The sequence below is a fragment of the Merops nubicus genome, unplaced genomic scaffold (genome assembly GCF_000691845.1).
Source record: "Merops nubicus isolate BGI_N331 unplaced genomic scaffold, ASM69184v1 scaffold8704, whole genome shotgun sequence".
Lineage (NCBI taxonomy): Eukaryota > Metazoa > Chordata > Aves > Coraciiformes > Meropidae > Merops > Merops nubicus.
The window spans coordinates 1-26452 of NW_008603553.1; the positions used below are offsets into that span (position 1 = coordinate 1).

The 26452-nt window shown below is 40.3% G+C and overlaps 1 protein-coding gene across 1 annotated transcript in view; it reads left to right on the forward strand.

Annotated features, from left to right (window-relative positions):
* The first annotated feature begins 1178 nt into the window (after positions 1 to 1178).
* Positions 1179 to 26452, forward strand: part of SETX (senataxin) — a 25491-nt gene continuing 217 nt past the window's right edge. The window contains 24 exon segments of the mRNA XM_008938702.1: positions 1179 to 1358; positions 2659 to 2869; positions 3046 to 3155; positions 3624 to 3843; positions 4129 to 4248; positions 5251 to 5422; positions 7159 to 7249; positions 8118 to 12194; positions 12988 to 13099; positions 13604 to 13780; positions 14451 to 14680; positions 15184 to 15351; positions 15906 to 16062; positions 16852 to 16953; positions 17441 to 17553; positions 18213 to 18284; positions 19054 to 19203; positions 19706 to 19813; positions 20496 to 20683; positions 21057 to 21149; positions 21755 to 21919; positions 22370 to 22468; positions 24786 to 24873; positions 25886 to 26452. The exon segment at positions 25886 to 26452 is cut by the window's right edge and continues 12 nt beyond it. Coding sequence (XP_008936950.1) covers positions 1179 to 1358; positions 2659 to 2869; positions 3046 to 3155; positions 3624 to 3843; positions 4129 to 4248; positions 5251 to 5422; positions 7159 to 7249; positions 8118 to 12194; positions 12988 to 13099; positions 13604 to 13780; positions 14451 to 14680; positions 15184 to 15351; positions 15906 to 16062; positions 16852 to 16953; positions 17441 to 17553; positions 18213 to 18284; positions 19054 to 19203; positions 19706 to 19813; positions 20496 to 20683; positions 21057 to 21149; positions 21755 to 21919; positions 22370 to 22468; positions 24786 to 24873; positions 25886 to 26452 — 7770 coding nt within the window.

Consider the following 26452-nt stretch of genomic DNA (forward strand, 5'->3'; position numbering starts at 1 on the left):
ACCGGGCCCTGTTCGCGGCTGATCCGCCGCGTGGAGGGTGCGCGGCGTCCCCGGAGCCGGGGCTGGAGAAGGCGCGGGAGGGGTTCCCTTGCCCGCCCCCGGGCGACGGGAGGGATTCAGGTGCCGATCACAAGCGCTGAGCACCTGGGTAACCGCGCGTTTAACACCAATCACATTAAACAACAAAGCGCTTTGTAGTCTAGGAGGTGCGAAGCGAACTGTTTTCTGGTGTTTACTGCTTTGCTCTAGCTCTTTGAAACATCAAGATTCGGTTCCCAGGGGATGGATTGTTGAAAACGCTCTGTGCCCACCTCAGGGCATGTACGGCTGAAGGCGCCAGTCCCCTTCCCATGCTGCAGGGCAGCGCTGCTCTCTTGCCCACGATGTGACCTGGCATAAGTTTCTTTACCAAAGGTAACCACCCGGTCCTTTCTCTATTAGTATGAGGAAATGTATGGGTTTGATTCACCCGCTTCATGTTCTTTGTTATGCTAAGCGAGAGAAGCGATTGCAATCTTTCCTTTTCTGTAGTTAAGTATTCATGCTTCTCCAGTATTTTCTTGAGTGTTTTGGGCTAGCAGGTTCTGAGTTAACTGTGTTGCTGTTCCGTGAAGAACTTTTGGGCTTAGAGCAGTGAGAATTTTGTGGTACTTTCTAATAACAAAGAAACAAAAGTTTTGCGCAAATATTCTTTGATTTAACGACAGGGATTTGTTGACCTATAAATTTTGGCAGGAGGTGAAGGGGGGAAAAAAGCTAATTAAATTTGTTACTTGTTAGACCTAGATTCTACAGATAGCAGTAAAACAATAGAATGACCTTTAGTGCTGTAGCTCTGGAAAGCCTGTGTTAAGTGGGGATGAGAGGAGGTTTTTTGTATGTAATTGAATTTTCATGTTTTGTGGTTTGCAAGTTACATAATTTGATTTCAGAGCTTTATTTTCAACGTGTGCCATTCAGCAGGCATTTTTGTGATGTTGATTTAAGGCTTTAATCTGTAGTTATTTGTTTAATTGCACACATCTGTGTGCTACAAGAACATCCCAGAACCTGTGCGTGCTCTAATGAGCTACTTACATCCTGAGGCTCATCACACTTGAAAGCCAGGGGCTGTTGTGGCTGAAAGGAAATACTTGGCCACTTCCAATCTTTAATTCTTTCTCCTTTCCACCCAAAGAATGAGCACATGCCGATGGTGTACCCTTAGTGGTTCTGACACCACTGAGTTCCTGAAGAACTATGCCTCTAAACGGCTGTCCCCGGAAGATCTTGAAGGATCCAATGATGATCTCTGCTACTGCCTGGAGTGTGTGGTTGAGTACCACAAAGCAAGGGAACAGCTGCCAAGGTTGCATGAGGTAATTAAGAAATTTTGCTCCTGCTCACTGAGCAGAGAGGGCTGGAGGAGATGTGGGAGGCGTTGCCTGGCCTGCTCCTGAGTGACAGGAGGGACTGAGCAGGAGGGCTTGGAACTGAAGAAAAACTTCAGAAGAGGCTTCTGTGCTCCAGCCTTGGAGCAGGGGGTAGTTCTGTGCAGGTGTTGTGTTTTATGGGGTTTTGGGAATAGGGTGTGTTGCTTTTTAAGTGTCTGCTTTTCTCTGTTGAGCTGTGAAGAGCTGATTGTGTAACAGGAAGGCACTCATATTTTGCTTATACTCAAATCAGTAAGAACTAAAACAGTAATGGGAACTTGCTGATGTTACAGCTTCAACTTTATTCATGCTATGGTGGTTTAACGTCTGAAAAAAGAACACCTGCTAAACAAACTGTGATATTTCTTTGATGTGTTTTCTTCCTCCAGCTTCTGTTCCACTTTCAGTTTCATTTCTTCTTGTTTGCTTTCACTACTCATTCCTAGCTTTCTGCTGTGCTTGAATTTCAGAGCTCTGATCTTGTAAGCCTGTGAGATTGTGCCATTAAAAACAATCAAAAGAGTTTCAAAACTCTTTATTATAAGCCTTTTAGAATTCTTACTCTTGACCATCTAATTTTGTATTTTGAAACCTTACTTTCCCCTGTGTGTGAAATGAATATTGGAAGTGAATTGATTACAATACAGGTGTCTAAAAGGTTACTCTTTAAATTAGTCAGCTGGATTTCTCTGGAGGGCAATCCCATGTGAGTATAGACTGGAAATAAGTGGGATGACTGGACTGCTGAAAGTTCCTTTCCTGTGTCTGTTATAACCTTGGTTACTAATTGAGTTTTGGAGCAGATGAGTAATGTTAAGTGCAAGTCCCTCAGTCTGTGTTTATAGTCACTCCTTTCCACTAAGACATTGCAAAATATGCAAGAAGGCAAGATTCTAAAACTGCTTTTCCTATCTTCCTAGATGTGATGTTTTTCTGGACTGTGCACTGGAACGAAGTTTTCTGACTAACTTGTGGCCTGAAATAATTATTGAAACTGTTTGTGAATATTTGACAGGATTATTAAACCACTTCTGATTTAGATACCCCTCTTTTTAAAATGACTTCATCTTAACTTGGAGAGTTTTCTGAATTCCATGTCAAAACTTTGTTTCACACCGTTCTTTGAAAGAAACTTAAATTCTAAGTTTTGAAAGCCTAGTTCAGGTTTCTGCACGTGCTACTAAATGTCCTTAATTGCTTCCTTCATTAATGCCCTTTGATTAGTTGTTTTTTCCCCACTGAATAGGTCTTGTGGGAGTTGGAAACCTCCCGTCTTGTTGCCCACATTGAGAAATCCATGCAAGAAGAAGCTGAAGATGATGATGAGTTATTTCTGGTGGATGGGAATGGAGAGACAAGGCTGTCTGGTTACATGGGCCCAGATTTTGAGAACAACCTGCGAGTGCCCCTTCTAGAGATACTCAAATATCCATATCTGCTGCTGCACGAGAAAGTCGGTATGGATCTTACCATATGCAGTTGGGAGCTGTTTTTTTTCTGCTGAAGGAGGTGAAAACAAGTAGTAGTTAAACCAAAGTATCAGTCATTGTGTGTGCATATGTATGTTTTTAATATTTCTTTCTTTTGTGAGTATATCAATTAGTCCTTACTGTAACTACGTTTGTCCCTTTAGGTGAGCTCTGTGTAGCCGTGCTGTGTAAGATGGAACAAAGTCACAGCTCCTTTCAGGTCTTTGAGAAATACCCAGGAATTTATCTCTTTTTGGTTCATCCGAATGAAGTGGTAAGTTACTTTTTCTGTTCCATTAAAACTTTGTGTTAAATTGCATCAGAACAGATTTGCCTTTTTAAGGGCAAGAATATGAAAATAGTAGCATTCAGAACTTTGTTTCCTGTATTTTTCTTTAACATTTTATATAGAACTGAGATTTCAGTAGGAGTATAGTTACTCTTGCTGAAAGAAGGAATGTTCTTTTGCCACAACTTCTGAAGTCACTTTCATGTTTGCATTTCATTAGCAAAAGTTACAGATGTACAATAGTACTGCCCTGAATTTTAACTTCTTTGTGACCAACATATTGTGGTAAGTCTGTTTCTAAGGTTATTTTGAAAAAAGACTAACTCGCAATTGAGACCTTTAGTAAAAATATAGCTTTATCCCATTTTTAGTAGCAATGATTCCTAATCTTACAATATTGTGATCTTATTTGCTCTTTTTATTAATATGTAGCTCTTCTGTTTTGCTCCTTAGATTCGTCGGTGGGCCATCCTGACAGCAAGGACTTTGGGGAAGGTTGACAGGGATGATTACTATGACTTACAGGAAGTACTGACTTGCTTGTTCAGAGTTATTGAGTTGGGGCTTTTTGAGAGTCCAGATATTTACAGCTCTTCAATGATTGAAAAGGGTAAACTCATCCTCCTGCCATCTCATTTATATGATACTGCCAACTACAAGAACTATTGGCTAGGTGAGTATTTATGATCAGAAATTCATTTGTGTAGTCTCATCTTGTAAGCACTTTAAGTCAGAGCTTTACTATTTCATAGATGCTGTCTATTTCAAGGCATGTTAGACAGGAAAACTGAATGTTGTACAACTTCAGGAGTGAGGTGGTGCTTAGTTTCACTTGCTGCTGGTCTCTGTGGTCAAGTGCTACACTGATAATGACATTTGAAAAACAATGCCTGATCTTCTGAAAATTTAGAACAAATTTTTGTAAATATACCAACAGGTTGCTGCTTCTTTTTGGCAGGGATTTGTATGTTGCTAACGGTGCTGGAAGAAGAAGCTATGGACTCCTTGTTGCTGGGCCCAGACAAACAGAATGATTTCATGCAGTCTATACTCCACACCATGGAGAAGGGAGGAGCGGGTAACTCATTTTGCTACTGCGATTAAGACAGTACATAGCCTACTTTTCATCTTTCTCAAACTTCTGTAATTGAGTAAATTCTTAGGAGTGTAATGCTGAGGTGTGTTTTTTAACTGAGCCTTATCTTCTGGAAGATGGCAGATACTGCACAATACTTGGGCAATGCTGACAGGTACTGAAAAATGACATTCAAACAAACTCAAGTGAAGAAAGCATGGCAGTGCTTTGCATAAGGCTGCCTGAGAGGTTTTGAGAGGACAGATCTGTAATTTCTACCATATTGCTTTTATTTAATGTACAGGCTGTGTGGGAACATGCATCCCATTTTGGTGAGGCATGAAGTTTGAATTTTCAGTCCTGAAATAACCTTCTGATTTGCTGCAACTTGCTTAAAATTTGACTCTTCTATCCATCTGTTTGAGGGACCCCCTTTTGCAGATGGGAATTTAGACTTTAGACTAGTAGCCTTTAGGCCTCTGTAGGCCATGTGCCATGGCATAGCCTGGAAGTGGCACATGAACTGGAGACTAGGGCTGCCTCTTGAATGACTAGATCTTTATAAGCTTAGTGTGTTTATTGAGGATATGACATAATAGATGAAGAAGGAAGAATGCACTTGAAGGAAAATTGCTTCTAGCTGAAATTTGAAGTGTAAATTGCCATACCTGTGGACGTTGTACCCACTTCTTAGACCAGCACTGCAAATTTCAGTGTGGAAGAATTGGGTTCATAGAGTTGGGAAATGTTAGTAATAGTTATCCAGGTTCCTGTTGGTTGAAGACTTCATAAAGAGCAATGTCTGTACAGATAAGCAAGGCTGACTTCTTTTTTCCTTCTTTTTTTGGGGTTAAAAGTATAGTTGTAACTTACTAGAATACACAACTTTATACTGGATTTTAAGAAAAATCAATGAAAACCAGCTGCTTTCAACTGCAGCTTAGTTTTAAGAATGTACAGGACTCTTGCATTTCAACTCTCCCCAATATTACTGTTATGTTTCAGATGATTCTACTGACCCCTTCTGGCCAGCGCTGCATTGTTTCATGGTTATTTTGGATCAGCTCGGATCTAAAGTGTGGGGTCAGCTTATTGATCCTGTCCAGGCCTTTCAAACCATTATCAACAGTGTGAGCTACAACAATGAAATAAAAAATATACGCGGTAGCTTTACGAGGTCAGTTTTATTAAGAGACTAGAACAGTTTTACCATTTTCATACCAGGTAGTGTAGTACTTTTGTCTTGGTTTTCTAGTCAGTGCTGCCTTCGTTTGTGTTGGGGGAGGGTAGATGGCAAGGAAAAAAATCAGATGTGGCCAACTGCAAGCAATGAGAAGATGAAGTAGGTTCCCTAAACTTCTGAGGTTCTTCCAAAAATATATATGCTTGCCTCTTTTTGAGTGCTGTGAAGTCTCTTACACTTTTAGGATTTCTTTTTCCTGACTCAGCAAGGCTGTTAACTGTGTAGTGGTTATTTAGTGCTGAAATTAAGTTACACTTAAGTTTGATGAAGATTGCCATCATTTTGCCAAGAGTCTCAGACATGGCAATTCCTGTGTTTTCAGTGCATGACAGATTTAGATTTTATTATAGATCCAGATGATAACTGATTTGAGCTTTTCAGATTGTGTTGAGTCTTAAGTATTTCCCAGGATTAGGTTTTCTTAATGGTGCTGTATGTGAGAGTCACAAAACTGTCCTTTAGTAGCTTGGATAATGTAGTTAACTGCTGAAAGGAAGTGTTTTAAAATGCATAGCAGGCATCAGATACTCCTTTGAAAATTGTGTTTTTATATGCTTACATCCTGAGATGAAGTGGAATTTTAAAATCACTTCTGAATTACAATATTGTTAGTATTGTACAGAAAGTTAATTAGGTAAGGTGCTTATTTGGTGCAGAAGTGGTTGGTAACTAAACTGGGAAGTCCAGAAATAGCTTCTATGGGAAGAGAATTTTGTTATGTAAAGTTGCACTCTCTTTTGTCATGCTGTCCCTTTTAAAGTTTTTTATAACAATCCAGGTCTCAAGGCTTTTAGGATCACCTATTTTAGAAAACTGAAATGGTACCTAATTTTCACTGGTTGGTGGAAAATAATACCTGGATAGCCATTCTGGTTAACTGTTCTCCTGTGACATTTTGAGTCAACTTGAAGGGACAATGTCTTAAATGTGTGGTATTTCTATGCATATGAAGTCTGATGTGATTGATGGCTTGAGATACGTATATGTGGAATGTTAGGGGTAGCTGAGGAAGGCATGTGGAGGGAGGTTTTCTTCAGTTAAGCTATTTGAGTCTTGTGTTCAAAGCATCTCATACAAAGTTGATGAATACGTAGCTGTGATTGACCTGCATTTATGCATAGAAGCCATTCTAGTTGTTTACTGTTTCCTGTGACATATTTTGAGTCAACTTGAGGGGACAATGTCTTAAATGTGTGGTATTTCTATGCATATGAAGTCTAATGCGATTGATGGCTACAGATAAGTATATGTGGAACGTTAGGGGTAGCTGAGGAAGGCATGGAAGGAGGTTTTCTTCAGTTAAGCTATTTGAGTCTTGTGTTCAAAGCATCTCATACAAAGTTGATGAATACGTAGCTGTGATTGACCTGCATTTATGCATAGAAAATGCCAAGAAAATGGAATTATTCTGGGTGTTTGTTCTAGGTAGTCAAATCCATGGCTTGGTAGTTCCTAAGGCAGTCGCTTCTCCTGCCTCTTAAAAGCAGGGTAGAACAAGCTCTAGAGTTGTAAATATGATCTTTTATTTTCATAGGTATGTTTTATTACTGACAAATTTCTATAGTCACATGGTCAGCATCTGAAAAGTGAAATCTAAGTCTTGGCCAGTTGGCTTACTTACAATTTAAGTTGGCTGTGTGAAATCCATAATGATTTGTGTTTCTTTTTAGGACAAAATCTGAACCGGAGTCAGACCATGATGATGACATGATGACTTGCAGTCAGATTGTGTATAATTATAACACAGAAAAGCCTCAAAAGGTATTAAAAAGTTTATTTCCCTGTTCTTTGAACTCTGATCCCCAAATAATACTGTCAGTTTAAACCATATACAAGATACGAAGAGGGAGATACTCTATTTCTACTAGTATTGTTGTAAAGAAAAAATATTAAGTAAAGTATATCACTGTGTGCTTTAAATATCAGCTGGTTTGGTTGCTTCTTCGTCATCTGGCACTTTCAGGCTGTAAAAGAGAGAAGATTGTGCATTAGGCAGGGATGATATCAAAGCCTGAGTTGAGAGTTCATATCAGAAGGGAACAAACATTGGTACCTCAGTGAAAACTCTGAATTAATTTTTTTTTTTTTAAAGTTGATTATTTTCTTGTATTTTATTTTGAATTTCAGTATTCTAAAGTGATGCGTTGTGTGGAGTAGTGAGGTATGCTTTGATAAACTTTCAAATATTAGACTTTCAAATATTAGTTCCAAAATGGCACTTTTTTTCTTGTTAGAAAGCAGAGTAAACATTTTTGTGGTTTTCTTTTGATCTTGGTGCTTTGTCTTTATGAAATGCTTTTTAAAGGCCTGAAGAGTATATTTGATTATCTGAGGTTAAATTGCCAGCATACCATCTTCTTTGGAGGGTTTCACAATGACTTAGGGAATATTACTTTACACTTATTTCATAGTTACAGTTAAAGAATTTAGTTCCTTTTACATGTGTTAGTTTGATCTTCATTTTTGCATTTTTTTTTAGTTTAGATTTTGACCTGCTTTAGGATAAAAGAAATCATTTAATGAACATATAAAGTTGCTTTCTTTCAAATATAGCTAGAAAAAAATGCTGGCAAATTAAACCATGCAGATGTACATAGTGAGGATGGTTTGTGGTGACTTTATTTTTCAGGATGCTGGATGGAAGACTGCCATTTGTCCAGAGTACTGCCCCAGCCTGTATGAAGATATGCAAACACTGGCTAATGTGCTTCAGGCTGATATTGGTGGAGATATGCGTGTCCACGAGAGCACCTTCCTGTGGTTCATCCCTTTTGTTCAGTCACTTATGGATCTGAAGGACTTGGGTGTAGCATATATAGTAGAGGTGATTCACTACCTCTGCTCAGAAATCAAAGGTATTCTCAGGGAAAGAATCCAGCAGTGTGACAAAGTCTCTGAATTTTTTCTCCTCATCTTGGTGTCGATTATTGAGCTACACAGAAACAAGAAGTGCCTGTATTTGCTGTGGATCAGCTCCCAGGAGTGGGTGGAAGCAGTGGTGAGATGCGCCAAGCTTCCGGTGGTGGCGTTTACCCGGCGCTCTGAGAGAGCCCCTGGGCACTGTGTGAAAGGTTCTGCAGTGTCTTTGCAGGCTTCCAACTCCGTGCAGCACGCCTGCGTGCAGCTGATACGCAGCCTCCTTCGAGAGGGTTACCAGATCGGGCAGCATGCTCTCTGCAAGCAGTACCTGGACAAGCTCAACCTGCTCCTGCGAGGAAATCTGTCTTTGGGTTGGCAGCTGAACATCCAGGAAACTCAGGAAGTACAAACGTGTTTAAAGCAAGTTATAAAGGGCATGAAGGACAGAGCACTGAATACCTCTGTGCCTGTAGGAAACAGTGCAAGCTCTCCACGTTTTCCTACTGTTTTTGTAAAGCAAGAGAAGAGTGCGTGTGGTGAGGGGTCTAAGATGAATGTACATGGCAGAGATGACCTTTGTTCACCACTTGCTGCCATATCAAAGGAAGATGGAGATGAAGATTGTCAGGAGAACCCTTTCCTTAGAAGAAAGAGTGCCTGGGAAAAGGAATGTAGAGATTCATCTACAAGTCCAAGGTCTTGGACATCTGCAGAAGGCCTGTCGGCGAATATTAAAAAGGAACCTAATGACTTGACAGCCCAGGAATATGTCTACCCACAGAACTCTTTGGCAACAAAAGTATGTGGGAAAGTTCAGGAAAATAGGAATGATGACCTGGTGACAGGGAAACGCGATGTGGATAATCAGTACTTCAATCCAAATGCCTCGTGTTCAGGTTTCAGAAGAGGTGCAGAGTTGGAAAACAAATGTGAAGCAGAAGCTATAGCACCAATGGTTCTGCCTGCTCAAACTCGGACTGGTTCTCCAGAACATGGTCACAGCTCAGATGCAAAGGACAGCAGTATGTCTTCCAGTTCCTCTACCAAGTTCAAAGTAGATGCGGACAGACTCACGAATTTAAAGAACAAGATAAAGAAAATGATGTTGTCTTCAAAAACTGATGTGCCAGCTTCGGACTGGGAACAGCCCAATTTGACTGATTCGGTTAAGTATGACTCTAAAAGTCAAATTTCTAAGCAGTTTTGTATGGATAAAACTTCAGGAAATGGTTGTGTTCCATCTGGTTCTGAAAACAAGAGGGATGTATCCAGCTCTGCTCAGATCAGGCCCCTGTCAGTGAAGCGTGAATCAAGTGACAGTTTGTTTGAATTTTCAGAGTATTTCAAGAGAGAAAAGAATTCAGCAGGGAAGAAAGAGGAGGATTTTATGAGGGTGGTTTCCACAGATAACACTTCACACTCCCAGGTCGATAGAGAACTCAGTAAATTATCTTTAGCTGCCTATGCCAAAAGTGTCAATTTTCCCATTGATTCCAACCAGGAAAGCTCAATACACCATACTGTGTGTGATATCAAAAGGAAGGTGAAAGGTGCTGTAAGATCTTCCAACGATGGCCAGAGTACCAAGTCTCCTTGTAATGCAGATGGCCATGTAATTGGAGAAGCTATTGTAATTTCAGATTCTTCTGATGAAGAAAAAAACGTGACTTACGAAGAAGAAACGAAAAAAAAGAGTGAAAATGTCTGTCCTGAAAAGCAGCCGTCAGCTTCCAGCTGCATTTCTGATACAGAGCCCCCAAGCTCTCCCTTGTCACCAGAGGGCTGTGAGTCCCAGTGCTTTGAATTTGAAACAGAACTAGAGGTCTTTTCAGTCTGGTCAGATACTCAAGCGTATAGTATGGAACCAACTCAGGAGTATAAACAAGATCATCTTTCGTCATCGACTGGCAGCAGTAACTCAGGTGGCTTGCTGGGTGACCCCACAAATGAATGGGGTTATGATGAGGAATACATAAATGATGATACCATGGAAGAAGAAGCAAACTTGATAGAGAAGCAGGCAGAAAATATTTTTCCTCAGAAAGAAGGTGGTAATACTGAAGAAGTAACTAATTCAGTGTTGCAGGAACCTACTCATAAGGAAAAAGAAAAAGATCAAGTGGAGAATTTTTCAGACAAAGGTACTGTTGCTAAAGATTTCACTCTGGACTCAAAATTAACTGAACCCAAAGCATCTACCTCTAATATCTCCCTAGCTTCAAAGTTGGCACTTAAGAAAAACAGCCTGAGCCCACTGAAGAATATAGCAAAATCAAAATTAGCAAGAGCTATTCAGAGAAGTCCTAAAAAACCCCCTGCCCTTAAAACAGCACAAAATAAACTACTTCAAAGTACATCAAAAAATTCTCAGCCTGGCAGGTCCCTACCTGCTGTGGTTCCTCCGAGGAAGGTTCGGCAGTGTCCTGCACCAGAGTCCACTGCAGAAAAGCTTGGTCTGAAGAAGGGCCCCCGCAAAGCCTTCGAGTTATCCCAGCGCTCCTTGGAGAGCATCGACCGCCTGCGCAGCCACGGGAAAGCTGCGGGGAGAGTTGGAGCTCCACAGAAACTGAAGACTAAGCAAATTGCTGCTCAGAGTTTGACTATAAAGCATAATAGGAGGTACCTAGCCTGCCAAGACCGTCAGTATTTAAGGCAGGCGAGGCCCCGTGGAAGAGGGAAAAGTGCTGCAGGAGGTTCTGAGAGTAAAAACAAAGCTGGACAAGTGGATGCAAAACCTATGAGGCAAAAGCCTAAAAGTTTTGAACTGGCATCTATTGAAAACCAAAGAGACAAACAAAGGGAGGAGTCTTTTTGGCCCTCCATGGAGGAGGAGGCATGTGTCCCTAAAATGTGTAGCTCTTTAGACACAAACAGAAAATCAGAGGGTGACAATGTGATGGTTCCTCTTGTACTTAGGGATTCAAGTCTGTCTTCTGCTGTGCTTGTTGGAGATGGTAAAGATGAACCTTCAGGAAAAGGTGGTGTTGTCCAGCTTGAGTGTGTGGAGACAACTTCAAAAGGAAATGGGTGTGAACCAGATGAAAACAGTGAAGATGATGATAATTTATTTTTAACTCAGTCAGATCCTGTGGATATGGAATTATGTTCCCAGGAGGAAAGTGTTCAGGGTGGTACTATATCTAGTGAAAAACCCGAGGAGATGGATACTGCTGAAAGCCTGCAGCAGAATGAGTCCTTGGCTGGTGTGAAATGTAAGTACATAGACTGCGTGGAAAAAGTGGAAAAACCAGGAGCTTGCTGTAGCAAGCACTCAGCCACCAGCTCGGAAGCAGATCATGTGTTTGCCAAACCCCTTCTGCCACCCTCCAGATCAAGAAAGCCTTCCACTACCAAAATTTTCAGCTCACCAAGTTCTTCACGGAGTGCAGCCTTCAGCAAGGATCTGGAAAGTGGTGAAAAGCTACCACCAGCTTCCAAAACCAAAGTGAACACAGGGAAACAGGTGGTGGCCAGGCCACCGGTTGCAAAGGTTGTGCCAATAGGGAGGCAAACATACAGGTCTCCAAGTGTCAGCAACGTGCCTCAGCCCCGTATTTGTAATAACATTCTCCAGCCTCAAAACAGACAGGACAATGCTTCAGGTGTTGCCAGAAGGCCTCTCAGAGAAACACATTCTTCCTCTCTTGGTGCTCAGCAGCATGACAACAATACTTTTGTGAGTGAAGTCCTAAACTGGACTTACGAAACGTTTGCAAACTTCAGCCAGTTTGGACCTCCAACCAGTCTCCTGCAGTCTGTGGTAGCCTCGGTTCCTGTTCAATTTCAGGGCTACAATGACTATTTTAGTACCTTTTTCCCCTTGATGATGCTGAATGCCTTTGAAACAGTAAGTAGCTCTATGCCTTTTGGGTTTTCATCAAGCCTAGTAAAACTTACTGGGGATTAAAAACTGGTTTATGTTCTGTTTACCTTCTGAAAATGTTCAGATATAGATCTGAGTAGAGGAATGATTTGAGGGTAATAATTTAATTAAGACTGGAGACTGGGTGTTATTCACCTCAGCAAAGATATTTTTTTGGTGCATATCCACAGTAACATGTAAAAGGTAAAAAGGAGGTGATTCCTTTTTCTGTGTGTGCTATAAAGCTTAAACCATATATCTTTAAAAAGCTGACAATGACAGTGTCTGTAATTATTTATATTGAGAACTTATCCAAGAGGGTAGGTTGTTAGTATTTTTTTTTCCAAACAGCTTAACTTTAATGATTTATAGTTTAATAGTGAGAAAAGTGTTCCTTCAATTAAAGTCTGTGTGCTCTCAAGTTTAGTCATTGCATCAATTGTCCTGTAGAAATTAGGTAGAAAATGAAGTCAGTACCAGGATAATACTGGCATTTTAAGGTGAAAATGCAGTCAGGGGAACCTACATTTGTTTTGCAGAGCTTTGTAAGAAGGTGCATTAAATGGGGGGTGGGTGTCAAGGAAGCACTTGTGTGTTTATATGCAGTGTATATGCATGTATTAAAAAAACTGGGTACAGCTCTTTGATATCTTGTTCTTGACAGTCTTACCAGTTTTCTTTTGACTCTGCTTGGTCTGTTTGCCCTTTGAGTCATGGTAAGCCTCTGATGCCCTAAAACCTTCAAATATTTTTATTTCATTTCCTTTTCAACATGTAGCTGGCACAAGAGTGGACAGAAAACCAGAGAGTAAGAGAGAAGAGTTACTACTTACTGTGTAAGAGCTGCTTACCAGACTACCGTGCTGACATGAATACAGCACATTTTGAAGGTCAGAGGATTTGCTTTGGTAGTGCCTTTTAAGTAAAACTCTGTTCTGATTTTCAAATAGATAATGCCTTATAATGAGCTAACACAGTTTTTTTTTTGTTTTTTTTTTTTTTAAATTTGCTTTAAATACAGAAATGCTCTTGAAGTTGCTATTTTATAGAATGCATGTAACAAATAGGCTTTTTTGAGTGAATTGGTACTTTAAGTGTTCAGTAGAAAAAGTTGATTGCTGTTGGAATATTTTCCATCCCACTCATTTGGAATTTTGTTGAGGCTTCTTTTGGTAAATGAAGTTGTCTTTGACTTGCTCTACTTGTATACAGTGCTATGTTCATAAGAATGCAGGATGGATTCTTAGTCTTTTGCTGTAACTTTTAATAGCTTCAAAAGTTGACAGGCAATACTGAAGTGTATGCGATATGTCAACTGTAATACTTCTGTAGTCAGAAAGTAATTGTAATAATTTTCCAGTTAATGTTCTAATTTTAAATTGTATTTTGGATAGCTCATTTTCAAGAGAGTGATTTGGCAAGGCAACTTCATCCAAAGGAAGAAGATTTAGTCTTTCTAGTGGTCCAAAAGGAAAAAGACACCTTTAGGGAAGAAAGTGAGATGGAGAAACACACAGTGTATCATGCTGGTCTCGTGGCACGGTTTTATCGTGTGTCTGGCTCTTCAAACAGTAAGTCAAGGAGATTGGAAGTAAAAGTGGGATTCTTGGTACTCTAAAATGCTTCCTCATAGCTGGCTGTTGGTGGTTGTGACATACCACTCACCTTAGAGGAAAGGGCATTGTTTTTCCACTGTAGCATGTCTGTTCTGTGCTCAAAGCTTTGTAAAAAGCCAGGAACTGAAGCTGCAGGCCTGTTTTCTGTGCATTTTTCTAGGGACTTCATTCATCACAGTTGTTAATTCTGTGTGTAAGAACAGAAAGTAATGATCAGTAAGTTCTATATGTACATTTTTAGGAGTGCATTGCTGTGACACATGAATGTCATGAACTTCAGTGATCTCACTGACTAAAGTTCACAGCTTCAGTTCCAGCAGGTAGTGTAAATCACCAGGATTACTAAGCACCAAGATTAATGTTGCCTGATTAAACCAGTGATCTGAGTTACTTTACAGAGCACTGGTTCTGGTGTTGTTTTTTTGGGGGGGATTTGGGGGTGGTGTTTGGGTTTTTGCCAGAATTAATTGTTGGCTCCCTCATGGTAGTCAGCACCTGGCTCTGGTGCATTCTTTGAGTAGCCTTTTAAGTCTTTGAGTAATCTTTTGGTTAACAATTTTTGGATATTCCTATAATTAACTAGTGATTTGTTTGCTATTTCTTTTTCTTCCCCCTATTTTAACAGGACAAAAGGAGCAACATACTGTCTATCATATTTATGTGCAAACTCGAGGAAATTTGTCATTCTTCATAAATAAGCAAGTGAAATGTGTGGTGGTTGGCTCCCTGGTGACCACACACCGAAAATTCAGAAGTCTACTACTGTTGAGCAGGAGTCCCCTGGCTAAACCCATAATAAATCCAAGTTACAATGACTTCTGTCCCAGAGATTTGCCTGTGGCTTCAGAAAGTGCTGTAAGTCCTGTGGCTGGAAGTGATAGGGATGACAAAGCAGGCTTTTGCATCTCTCTTTTGTGAGATGACCAAGTGCAAACAGCAAGTTTCAGCCACACTGAGACATTGTGCTTTTCAGAGTTGGTTGATAGGGAGGGGTGGAGAGGAGCCTGAATTTCCTCAGGTGTTTCTGCTCTATTGATGTACTAGTAATCTATTGATACACTAGTAATGTACTTTTAAGCAGGTTTCAGTTTTATTTCTTACTGAAGAGGTGTCTGTTGAGGAAATAAGGTGTAGTATGGAAAAGGTAATGTAAAGGCAAGGTGTGGAGAGTAAACGAAACCTTTACAGCTTTCAATTCAGGATTACCTGTGCATCTAGAGGAAACAAACATCCATGCCCTTCATGTTTTGGAGTCGTAGCTAGGGGAGTGGAGTACATTCTGCAAATACATTAAAAGAACATGGAAGATCTGATCAACATTAAGGAATTCTCCCCCCCCCCCCAATCTGTTCCTTCAGGCATCGGGTGTGAATGAATACAATGCAGATCAAAAGAGAGCCATTGAGACAGCTTATGCCATGGTAAAGCAACATCCAGGGCTTCCCAAGGTCTGCCTTATCCATGGACCACCTGGAACAGGGAAATCAAAAACTATTGTTGGGCTTCTGACTCGTGTTTTGAAAGAAGTAAGTGAATGTGGTGTGAGAGCCATGTGATTGTGCATGGCAGTTCACAACTGTGGATGAGATTGCTCAGTGGAAGTCAGTGATAACAAACTAAATGGAAGTGTGGTATTGGTAACTACTGGGGTTGAGTTCATTAAACAGACTTAAATGTGTGCAGTGTAGGGTATAAAGGTGGAAATAATGTTTGGGGTATCTTGGAAAACGTTTTACTGAACTTCAAAAGTAAAAGCACTGTTAGTAGTAGAAGCACTGGTTTACATAAAAAGCCCTTAATATTTTGCTGTACTAAATGATGTTATTTGGCCTGCCCCATTTAATGGTTTTCATATTGGGGTTTGGTAGATTGATCAAGTAGATCAGTGTTGAAAGGAATTGATGCAAATAGTATCAATACATTTGACTTGTTACTTAATGCAAGTTGTACCTTTAAGAGATATTCAAGTGCAGTAGCTCACATACCTTGCTGATTAAGGTGAGCATACAGTCTGGCTTTTAAATCACCAGTGAAAACAATCTAAAGAGTCTGTTTTGGTTTATTGTTAATTAATCTACAGAATACTAGGAATGAGAGAACAACTAAAAAAACAAATTCCAAGATGAAGCCAAACCGTTTTCTAGTTTGTGCACCATCAAATGCTGCTGTTGATGAGCTCATGAAAAAGATCATCATTGCATTTAAGGAAAAATGCCAAAACAGACAGGAGCCTTTGGGTATGGTTTATTTTAAAATTCTATTTACAAGTTAAATAGACAAAACCTGAAAGAGGAACTGCAACAGTTGATTACGTACAATGCTTATGTGCTACTCTAAGCAGCTTTTGTCTCTTGCATAACATGACTGGGACATGTTCATACTGTTAAATTTCATGTGCTTTTCTAAAAGGTGTATTTTTTAACAGAATAAATTGCACTTTGTCTTTATATAGACATTGACAGTTTCCTCATAGTCAGTTTCGGCTCAACAGTTTTGAAATACTACTTGAAGATTTGAACACAAGTTGTTACCTTCATTTTGAATAAAATTGGACTCTGCTTATCATACTAAACACTGATGAAAATCTTGACTTGTTGGACAAGTAGATGAATTCTGAGCAAGGCATCTAGTCTGTGGTGGGAAAAAAAATTCACATTGTAACCCAGTGTTAATTTGGTCTTGACTTACCAGCTGCATTATTGATGGTACTCAGTAATTTTCTAACTTAAGAATTCAGTACATTTTAGATAAAGAATCCTGAGAATAACAAGTGGTTCTGTTAATTCAAAGTAACATTCTTAACTGTTAGCTCCCACTAAAACAGGCAACAACTTGATTTTAGAGTTTGGAATTGCTGATTTTTCTTTTTTTGATGGCTGTCATTAGATAAATACAAGTAAATTGTTGCAAACATCTGAAAAACAGAGAAGGAAAAGCCTTGTGTGATGTCCCTGATGTTGACTTTTTTCTCTCAGAAGTGCAGAGATTATTGGAGCAATCTAAAAGTACTTTGATTTTGTAAACAGGAAATTGTGGTGATATCAAATTAGTGCGAATTGGTGCTGAAAAAGCAATCAACAGTGAAGTCCTGGGATTTAGCCTGGATAAGCAAGTTGAACATAGAATGAGTAAGTAAGATGCAAATCAGACTTTTCTTCAGTCTTTAAGAGCTTGATGGTGGTTTACACTTGGGACTATGTGACCTTTAAGAAGGAATAAGATGGTATAAGATTTTTCTGGAACAGTGCTTCATAAAACATTGTTTTTCTCAGTCTTAGTGGAAAAGTGTCAGCTTATATATGGCCTAAAATCTAAGCAAAATCAAAGAAAGGAGCAAGATTTCTTTTTTTTTAATAAAGATATTAAAACAAATGTATGCTAAACCACCATGTTAAAACAGTGTGGCTATGCAGCATTTGAGAGCTGCAGTTGGAACCATGTCTCATTATTGTCATTTTACAAGATAAGACCTCAACAGAAAAAGGGAAAATGCAACAAATGAGCAAACAAAAAATGAGTTTGTTCTTATTAACTTCAGCTGCATGACTGAGAGGAAGTGTCATTTTAACCTAGCTGTTCTCTTCCTCCTATATGTTTTTCTTTGTTTTATTATAGAAAGAAAGACAGCTGACTTGGAGAGGAATATTCAGAAGAAAAAAGAAGCTATAGATCGAAGGCTGGATGAGCTCATTCGTCAACGTGCCATGAACAGATGTGAGAAGAGGGAGGTAGTAAGACAGCAGTATTTTTTTAATCCTGTTTGGTTTTTGTGTGCATCAAGTAAAATACTCTTTTTAATGCTGCCTCTGAGCAGTAACTCTCTTCACCTTTTTCAACTAATGGAAATGTTGGTTAGCACTATGAAAGGGAATGAAGAACCTGCCATCACAGTTGTTTATTTTGTTGATACTATTGGCTGATCATGCCACTTCTTGTTCTAGTGTTCAGGAGTCTTTGGTTCTGATGCTAGTTTGTATAACCATGTTTATAAATTGTAACATTTTAATTTGTGTGCTTCAAAGCTCTGTTTTTGCTTAACTGAAAACAGGGAGTTACCTTGCAATCTGAGATTTTGGGATCTGGGTTGCACCTGAAGTTTTTCTTTTCCTAAAGTTTGCTTTTGTGTTCAAGTTACAGACATCTGATAGTAAACCATTTTCCCAGTTGCACAGAATTGATCTAGTATAGTGTTGCAAAGCCTAAATATGTTGTTACCTTTATAGGAAACTGATCAGCTTCTTCAGATATACCTGATACTAGACGGTCTTGAATAATCCTGAGTGCCTAGAAAATTAATTGGGGTATGGGAGAAAAAAAAACACATGGGAAATATGTGATGTTAATTATTCCTAATACATGGTTTCTCTTTATTCCCCCCTCTATCTAGAGTCAAATGATAGATGATGAATTTAACAAAATTTCCAAGGAGAGAGAACATATTGCTTCTCAACTAAAGGAGGTAGGAATTTGTCTTTAAGGCAGCTCTTTAATAAATCTCTTTAAACTCTTTAATTCTTGATATCCTTCAATTGTGGTGGACGCTTGGTTTTGGTATGAAGTAGATATAAAGTAGTAGGTCAAGAGATGAAGGATGTAAACTGAGTAAGCTATGGACAGCCTGGTGTAAAATCCAGGTGTAGTCTGGTTGCACATTATAAAAACTAAACAAAAACCCAAAACCTGTATCTTCATCAGCACTTTCATGCTCTGTGCTAATCCTGCTGGAACTGAGATACTTTAAAACGTTTTAAAGTAAAGCAATAGCTGGAAGTTTTTTGTGTGTGTGGAGATAGATCAGTCTGAAAGTGGAGGCACTGGGGGCAATTTCAGTAATCAAGGCTCAGTAGCACAAACCATGAGGTGAATGAAGGTTCATCTTTAATGAATGTATGCTGACCCTTCAGTCCTGGAGGCTTGGAATGTCAAATGTGATGGTGAACTAAACTTAGCTCAACACTGGTGTGTCTGGATTGCACAGCTGCAGAGGTAAAGGAGTATTTCCCAGTTTGCCACCTCAGTGGCACTGATCTGTAATTTAGAGTCAAAGTAACACTTGAGTTAAGTCAATTTGTGATATTTATTTGTAATAATGAAGATAGTTTCATTGGGGTGGTGCATTATGCATGATCTGTTTGGCAGTTAGAACTGCCCAGGCAGCTAGAAGTTGTTCTGAGGTGGTTCAACAGAGCTAAGAACAGGAGAGACCTCGTGTTCTGTTGTCCTTGCAGCTTCGGGCACACTCTCAGAGGGTACAGGCAGAAATCATCTTGGAGGCTGACATCATCTGCTGCACGCTGAGCGCGAGCGGGGGCTGCCTGCTGGAATCTACCTTCTTACGGAAGGGAGTGGATCCTTTCAGCTGTGTCATTGTGGATGAGGTCAGTGAGGCTCTTGAGAACTACAGCATCTTCTGCCTCTAAGGTCCACTTTGCTCTCTCTGCCTAGGCTGCTTGAGATTGTGTGGCTGCTGGTGTAGTTAAGGTGTCGTGGGTTGCTGGGCCCATCCCCACCTTTTAACTGATAATCAGCCTGTCCTGCAATGTAGAGCCATCAGAAGAAAATACCTTTTAATTGCTGCTTTTCCTGATTTGTTTGATGCTTTAATGGCAGACAGCTTTTATGTAAAAAGTGGGGGTCTTCCCATAGAAAATTCCAGGTGTTTGGGTTACATTTGTATCTGTTTGGAGAGCTCTGTATATTAAATATTAAAAGAAAATCCTGTTTGTAGTTTTCTGTTAAGGAAAAATCCTTTCTTTTTGTTTTTTTTTAGAAGACTTAAGGCATTTGGGTTATTCTGGCTCTGTTACAGGAAATTTAACATAGTTCACTCCTTTGCTTACAACTTCTCTCCTTTTTTTGTCCTGTTTGCATGTACAAAAGGCAGGGCAGTCCTGTGAGGTTGAAACACTGATTCCACTCATCCATCGCTGTAATAAGCTTGTCCTTGTTGGGGACCCCAGGCAGCTTCCTCCTACTGTAAAATCAATAGTAAGTGTTCAAACTGTGTGTTTTATGCTATGTAGTTATAAGAACAGAATTTATACAAAATATATAAGAAGAAAAAAAGACACTTCAGTGTCAGATAAGGATGTATCGGATATTAACTTTCACCATGCAAGTTCAGTCTCTGTTGTGGAGACCACATCAATACTACCCTCAAAACTGAGTAAAGCCAATACAGATGTGAGTGCAACATCAATAGACCTTCCTGATGTAGCTTGGAAACGATTTCATGCACCATCAAGAATAGTTGTGGCTCTACAAACTTCAGTGCAACTCTGCACTTAGTTTGTGGTGGATTTTATGTCACAGGCTCTCTTGTTTCATTATGTGAGCTTCAGTCGGTGCCACGTTCCTTAAAAACAGACTGGCTTCTCTGGAGAGAGAAATTGCCTGGAGGCTGTGCGATTGTTTAATGAGGTCCCACCTAGAAGATCTTGCTTTTTACTATTGTTGATGTTTTTAAGACTTTTACAATGTTGTGATTTAGGGTATGCAGGTGATCATTACTGAAATAAGAGTAACACAAATGGAAGAGCAAGTACTTGTCATTTTGTCAGCGATTTAGAAGTTTATAAGGAAACAACAAATAGTTTTTAACAAACACCAAAAAGCAAATTGCTGTTGATGTGGGACCTCAGAGGTCAATGTCTTGTTTTCTCTGTGGCAGAAGGCTCAGGAGTATGGCTACGACCAGTCCTTGATGGCACGTCTGCACCGGCACCTGGAGGAGCAAGTGCAGAGGAAGGTGATCCGCAGCCTGCCAGTCGTGCAGCTGACTGTGCAGTACAGGATGCACCCTGACATCTGCCTCTTCCCCTCCAATTATGTTTATGGCAGGACTTTAAAGACTGACAAGTGAGTAGCTCTCTCCTTTCTGAGCAGGGAGTATTTCAGGGAAACCTTTTCATATCGGGAGATTATTTTGAGTCTAATGCTACTTGAGGTTGTGGAGGGGGAGATACTTAATGGAAGAAAACTCTCGTTCAATCTCTTGTTGATACTGGCTGTGATATGTAAGTAATTAGGTCAATTAAAATTGAGCGTGCTTACTGTTTGCAGTTTATTTTCAGGCCTCAATATATGCAGGTGGCTGTGAAAATACAGGACTCTGGAAAAAAAAAAAAACAGCTGAAAGTTGTTTGGTTTTGATAACCATGGTGTAAATAAATGAACTGTTAGTTCTTAGAAATCTGTTATGGTTACCTAGTGATAAAAATGTTATTTACAGAGCAGTAGAAGAGAACAGATGTTCTGCAGAGTGGCCATTCCAGCCCTACCTTATTTTTGATGTGGGAGATGGTCGTGAGGAGCGAGACAATGAGTAAGTCCTGCATTCTACTCAGATTTTAAATGTACTGAGAATTAATTACCTGCAGAAGAGTTGTCTTCTTCCCTCTGTTATCCCCAATATGCATTAAGTAGCTAGAACTGCATTTTCAACTTGATTTGATTTAATTTTATAAAAAAACATGGTAAATGTTTTGGGGTTGTTTTTTTTATCTGAAACTGGTTTTAATCCTGGTTTGACTCTTTGTTAGGTGCCAGTGAATACCTGCAGAGTCTGCCAACTTGTGTGACATTTTGAGTTCCTAATTTTTTGTATTGGTGACTTTTCTTTCACAGCTGCATGGGGAACTAAGGCCAGAAGATGGCAGGCTCAGTCTTCCCTTGTGTCTGTTCTGTAAGAAAGCAAAGTTATGTAGTTCTAAGGGAAGGTGGAGTGCAGCCTTTCACTGCTAACACCTTCTCATTGCTGTTAGCCCCCTGTCAGAGCCTGCTTGCCAAGTTCTTTGAGCCTCTGTGTGAAGGAGGCTGTTAAAGTTCAAGATGGGCTTTGACTTACAATCCCCCTACAAACTGGACTGGAGTGTTGAATTTGAAAGAGCTGTCATGTGTATTTCTGTGTTTCCATTTTGTCTCGTTCAGCTCTTTTAGTAATCCTCAGGAAGTAAAGCTGGTGATGGAGTTAATTAGAACAATTAAAGAAAAAAGGAAGGACTTGGGGCTTCGTCGCATTGGAATAATTACCCCTTACAGCGCACAGAAAAAGAGAATCCAGGAACAACTGGACAAAGTCTTTAGGAATAACAGGTGAAGAAACCATGAGTTTTCAAATGGGTCTTGGCTCTTGCATGTTAGTCCTTTATCTTCTCAAAATACTGGCAAAAAACTCTCAGTTTTTTCTGGACTCATGCCTTTAAAGGGGCAATGCAAGCCTTTTGCTTAGAACAGGCACAGCTTCTTTGTACCATCTCTTGGTTACTAGTCATCTACATGCTTTGGTTATATTGCTGCTCTGAATAAAGCTCCTTTAAAAGAAACCCTCACATTTCAAGCTGCGTGGACCAGAATGGCTCTCCAATAATGATGCTGGCCTCAACAAGTAAATTTAGCTTTAAGTTTATACAACAAAGCAGAAACTTACCCTGGGTTATTTTGACAGATATTACTTAAGGGTAGTGTTTAGGCTGTTGGCATTGGTGTGTTGCTTAAAAATTCAGCTAATGTAATTTAATAGCTTGCTCATTCTTTCTTCAACAGCCCAGGAGAAGTGGACACAGTGGATGCATTCCAGGGAAGAGAGAAGGACTGCATCATAGTGACCTGTGTCCGGGCAAACTCCACCAAGGGCTCCATCGGGTACGTCTCTCAGTGATGTGCAAGGCCCATTCCCAGTGACATCCCAGATGAAGTCAGTGAGAAAGTTACAGAGAAGTCACTACAGCCAGCAAATGAAAGGCTATCTTAGTGCATGACTTGATGCCACTAGTCTGAGATGTGAGGAGAAGGGCCATGGAAGGCCAAGCATTGCATTTGCCGTTGCGTGCCGATGAATTTGCGGCTGCCTTAGCCTGCCACGGCTCTGATTTGGCAGGAGTGGCCTTGGGAACTTGGCTTTTTTGCATAAGGGCTGCAGCACTTATTTTTCTTGTAGCTTTGAGTGGTGCTCTGTACAAATGAAATCCATTTTCTGTGACTGCTGCTATGCAATTAACACAGCATTCTGTCTGTGAAAGGTACATGCAGACGAGGTGGGCCTTTGATTTGTAGGTGAATGTGCTTGTCTTTGAGTTGCAAGGAGAATTCCAGGAAGTCTGGATTCAAGATAGCAGATTTGATAATTTCATATAGTTTTTGCCTGTCTGAAAGGGAAGCAGCTAGATACTCAATGTGCTGTTTATTCCCAGACTACAGCAGTTCTTGATTTGTTTCTGTAACTTGCAGATCATTTTAGTTTAAAAAATGGCAGTGGAAATACAGCTTTTTATAGTTATTGGCTTTTAAGTTAACTATGAGAAGTTGGTTTGCTTTAACAAAAGTCTTTGTTCCTACATACCAGGTTTCTTTAAGCTATTTATGCTTATCTGATACTAATTTTCTAATTGCTAGATAAGGGCTTTTGATTATGCTCATCCATGCTACTCTGGGGAGAGAAAGAATCAGGTAAACAACAATGATGCTTTTTGGAAATGCTTTAATCTGGTTGATTGAATTTGGAAACTAAAGGCAGCTAGAACCTGCCAGTTCTTTTGGCTGCCATGGGTCTTAACCTCTATCTGTTCTTTTGGAAGAAAACTTTCCAGCTTACTGTGGTGAAGGTTTATAGATTAAAGCTTTGGCAGTGTGATGCTGTAGAGGCTGTACATACTGATGACTTGGAGATCTCTTTTTCAGGGTCAGGTGTCATTGGCAGGGTGTGATGAGAGAGTTTGTATCACCCTTACCTATGACCTTACAGCTGAGCAAAGTATTTTGGTCTCCAAGGCTGCTAGACCAGCATTAAATTTACTCTGAAAGTAACTTTGAAAGGGAAGAGAAAACTCCAAGAAATTACAACAGATTTTATTTTTTTTTCTCCTCTCCTCAGAAAATAATGTTGTTGTCTTTCAGTTTTAAAAGCTGTTAGGAATATTTAGTGGTCCTTCAAGATCCTGTTTTGGGGGTTGTTGCTGTTGTGTGGTGTTTTTTTTCCCCAAGATCTAGAGAACTGTAATGTGTGTGCTGCTGGATCTACTCTCCCCATCTGCTTCCTGCCTCTCCTTTTTCCTGCACTGCCCAAAATTTCTAGGGTGGCTCTGGGGCTTTTGCAGTCTTTACTGCAGGGATTTTGAATTTGCTGCAGAGCAGGTCTGAGTGCCATGGCCACAGTATGAGGCATTGATGCTGGACCTGCACAAGCTAAGCTGTACAAGGACTTGATTTTACTGTGAACTTTGTACAGTAAGCTGTGCATTTGGGGAACTTTTTCATTAAAGAAGAAACAGTTAATGTTAGTTTCATAAACCTTTTATTGAGTTTTGGTAAATAAGCCCTAGAAGAAATCAACATTTAAGAATACTTCAAGCATTTGTTTCAGTACCTTGTCTTGTGATCCTATAAAAACAGACTATACAGTTTTCATAGTGCAAACACAGACTTTCTTCTGCAAAAATGTACTGTTCACTCTTGAAGCATGACAAAGCAAAAGTCTTCCTTCATGTGCCTCCAGTGCAGGTCACCTTTAAAATAAAATATTCACGTTCAGTATTTTAGTAGAACATTTTCCCATTAATCAGGCCAAATATTATTCATCTATTTCAGTTCAAGTCAAAAAGAAGCTTAAAGTCTGGATAGGTGAAGTGAGGTTGATGTCTTCTGTACTTTGAGGAACGTTTAAGGAAGCAGTGGTTGGTATTAAGAGGGGATTTGCTCTAAGAAAGGAAACATCAGTGGCAAGAGCTGGAAAGAACTGGAATTCCCTGCAAGGAATTCAGGTGGTGAAAAAATATTCCTACAGAGCCATTCATGTAAGGCAGGGCTAATGCAGTGGGATCTGGGAACAGGTCATGAGCTGCTGCTGCCTTTGTAACTGCATCTTTTGTCTTCTTTTCACTGGAATGGAGCATTATCTCTTCTCATAACACCCAAACCTCATGGAAGCAGTAGTTGAGCAGCTAAGTTTTGTCTTGTCACCTAGGTTTCTGGCAAGTCTTCAGCGTCTGAACGTTACAATTACCCGAGCCAAATTCAGCCTCTTCATCCTTGGAAGACTGGAAACGCTCATGGTAGGTACAGTGCTAATCAAAATATCTGTGAATTCCCCCTTTTAGGTCAAGTCAAGGTTGGGGAAGCAAAAACCATCCTCAGACTGCTCCAGTCTGTGAAAGGGGCAACCTTTGTCTTGTGTACTGTTAAATTAGTACAGTCCAGGCCTCTGAAAGGTTCTCTTTGAAAGCTTTGACTGTAGCTGTCATAAAAGCTGTTTTTAAAAAAAAATAAATGAACCCCATTTTCCTTGCTTCCAGGAAAGTAAATTAGAAATGGCTCTCAGTATTTTTAGTAACAGAATTGTACCACAGGCCTTTAAAAGTGTAAGGGTTGTGAAAAATCTTCTCTGTACTGGCAAGAAAGGATGATGGCAGGGATACCTTCCTGCCTGCTCTTTACTATTCTTCCAGCTCTTGCAGTAGTCCCTGGACACTTACAAGGAAGATGATTTTAAAAACCTGTACTACCCCAAAGCTTTCTCCTCATCTTCAGATTGGTGTTGACACTGTGTAGTTATGTGGTGTCTGAGGATACTCTGTGCTTGTACTCTTTGTAGCCAGGGCTTCTGAAACAGAACTATGTATTTGGGAGACTAAAAAGGCCCACTGAATGTGTGGGGAGGGCTCTTGAATACACTTAATGTCTTACAGGGCTTGATTTTCAGTTTTTTCGAAGGGTGGAGGGGTGTTAGTAGCACCACTAGAGGGCATTAAAGCCATGTTCCTGTTTTACTCTGTGTGAGGGAACTCTTCTGGCCTTTATAAATATAAAAGTTGTCATTTTAAGTAGTAGCTCACTGGTGGTTGAAAGTACCTTCCCTGTGTTACAGCAGCCAGAGTGCCTATTGCTGCTTTGCAAGTGAAACATAAGATTCTTCCATTCCAGAAGGAACATAACAGTGGTTTCCATGACAGTTGTGTCAGGTACCTTGATTAAAGGGGTTGTACATCCTCTGACACCTCTGTCCGTTTGTGTTGAATTCTTTCTGATAACTGCTTTTGGGGTTGGGGTGTGTCTTTTTTTTTAAAGGAAAATAAAGACTGGAATGAGTTGATTCAGGATGCTCATAAAAGAGGTGCCATTATCAAGACATCAGAAGAAAGCTACAGGAAAGATGCTGTTAAGATTTTGAAGCTCAGGTCAACAATGTGTCCCCCAAACAAAGCAGGGACAAAGAAAGCTCTGCTGCAGCCTTGTCCTTCCAGCAGCAAGAGAACAGAGCTTGCAAGCCCAAGGGAGGCCAGCAGCCCGCGGGGACTCACCACTGGTGCTGGCCATGGAGTGCCACCGGGAAACCGAGGGCCCCAGCAGCCACAGGGAGCTCAGGCTGCAGACACCAGGAGAGGCAGCTCCTCTGCACCCATGGAGACTGCAGCAGTTACTGCTGACCAGGAGAAACCCCGGGACCCACGGCTGGCAAGTATGGCTAGTAGGAGTGAAGCCAAAGGGAAGGAGCAGGCCTTGAAAGACAGCAGTCGCTCAGCCCAGAGCGGTCCGGGGTCCACATCACATCAAGGCCTCAATGTGTCCTCAGCTGCCAGGGATCAGCTTCCCAGAGCAGAATCTTCTAAGAAGCCCCAGCAAATGGTGGGACAA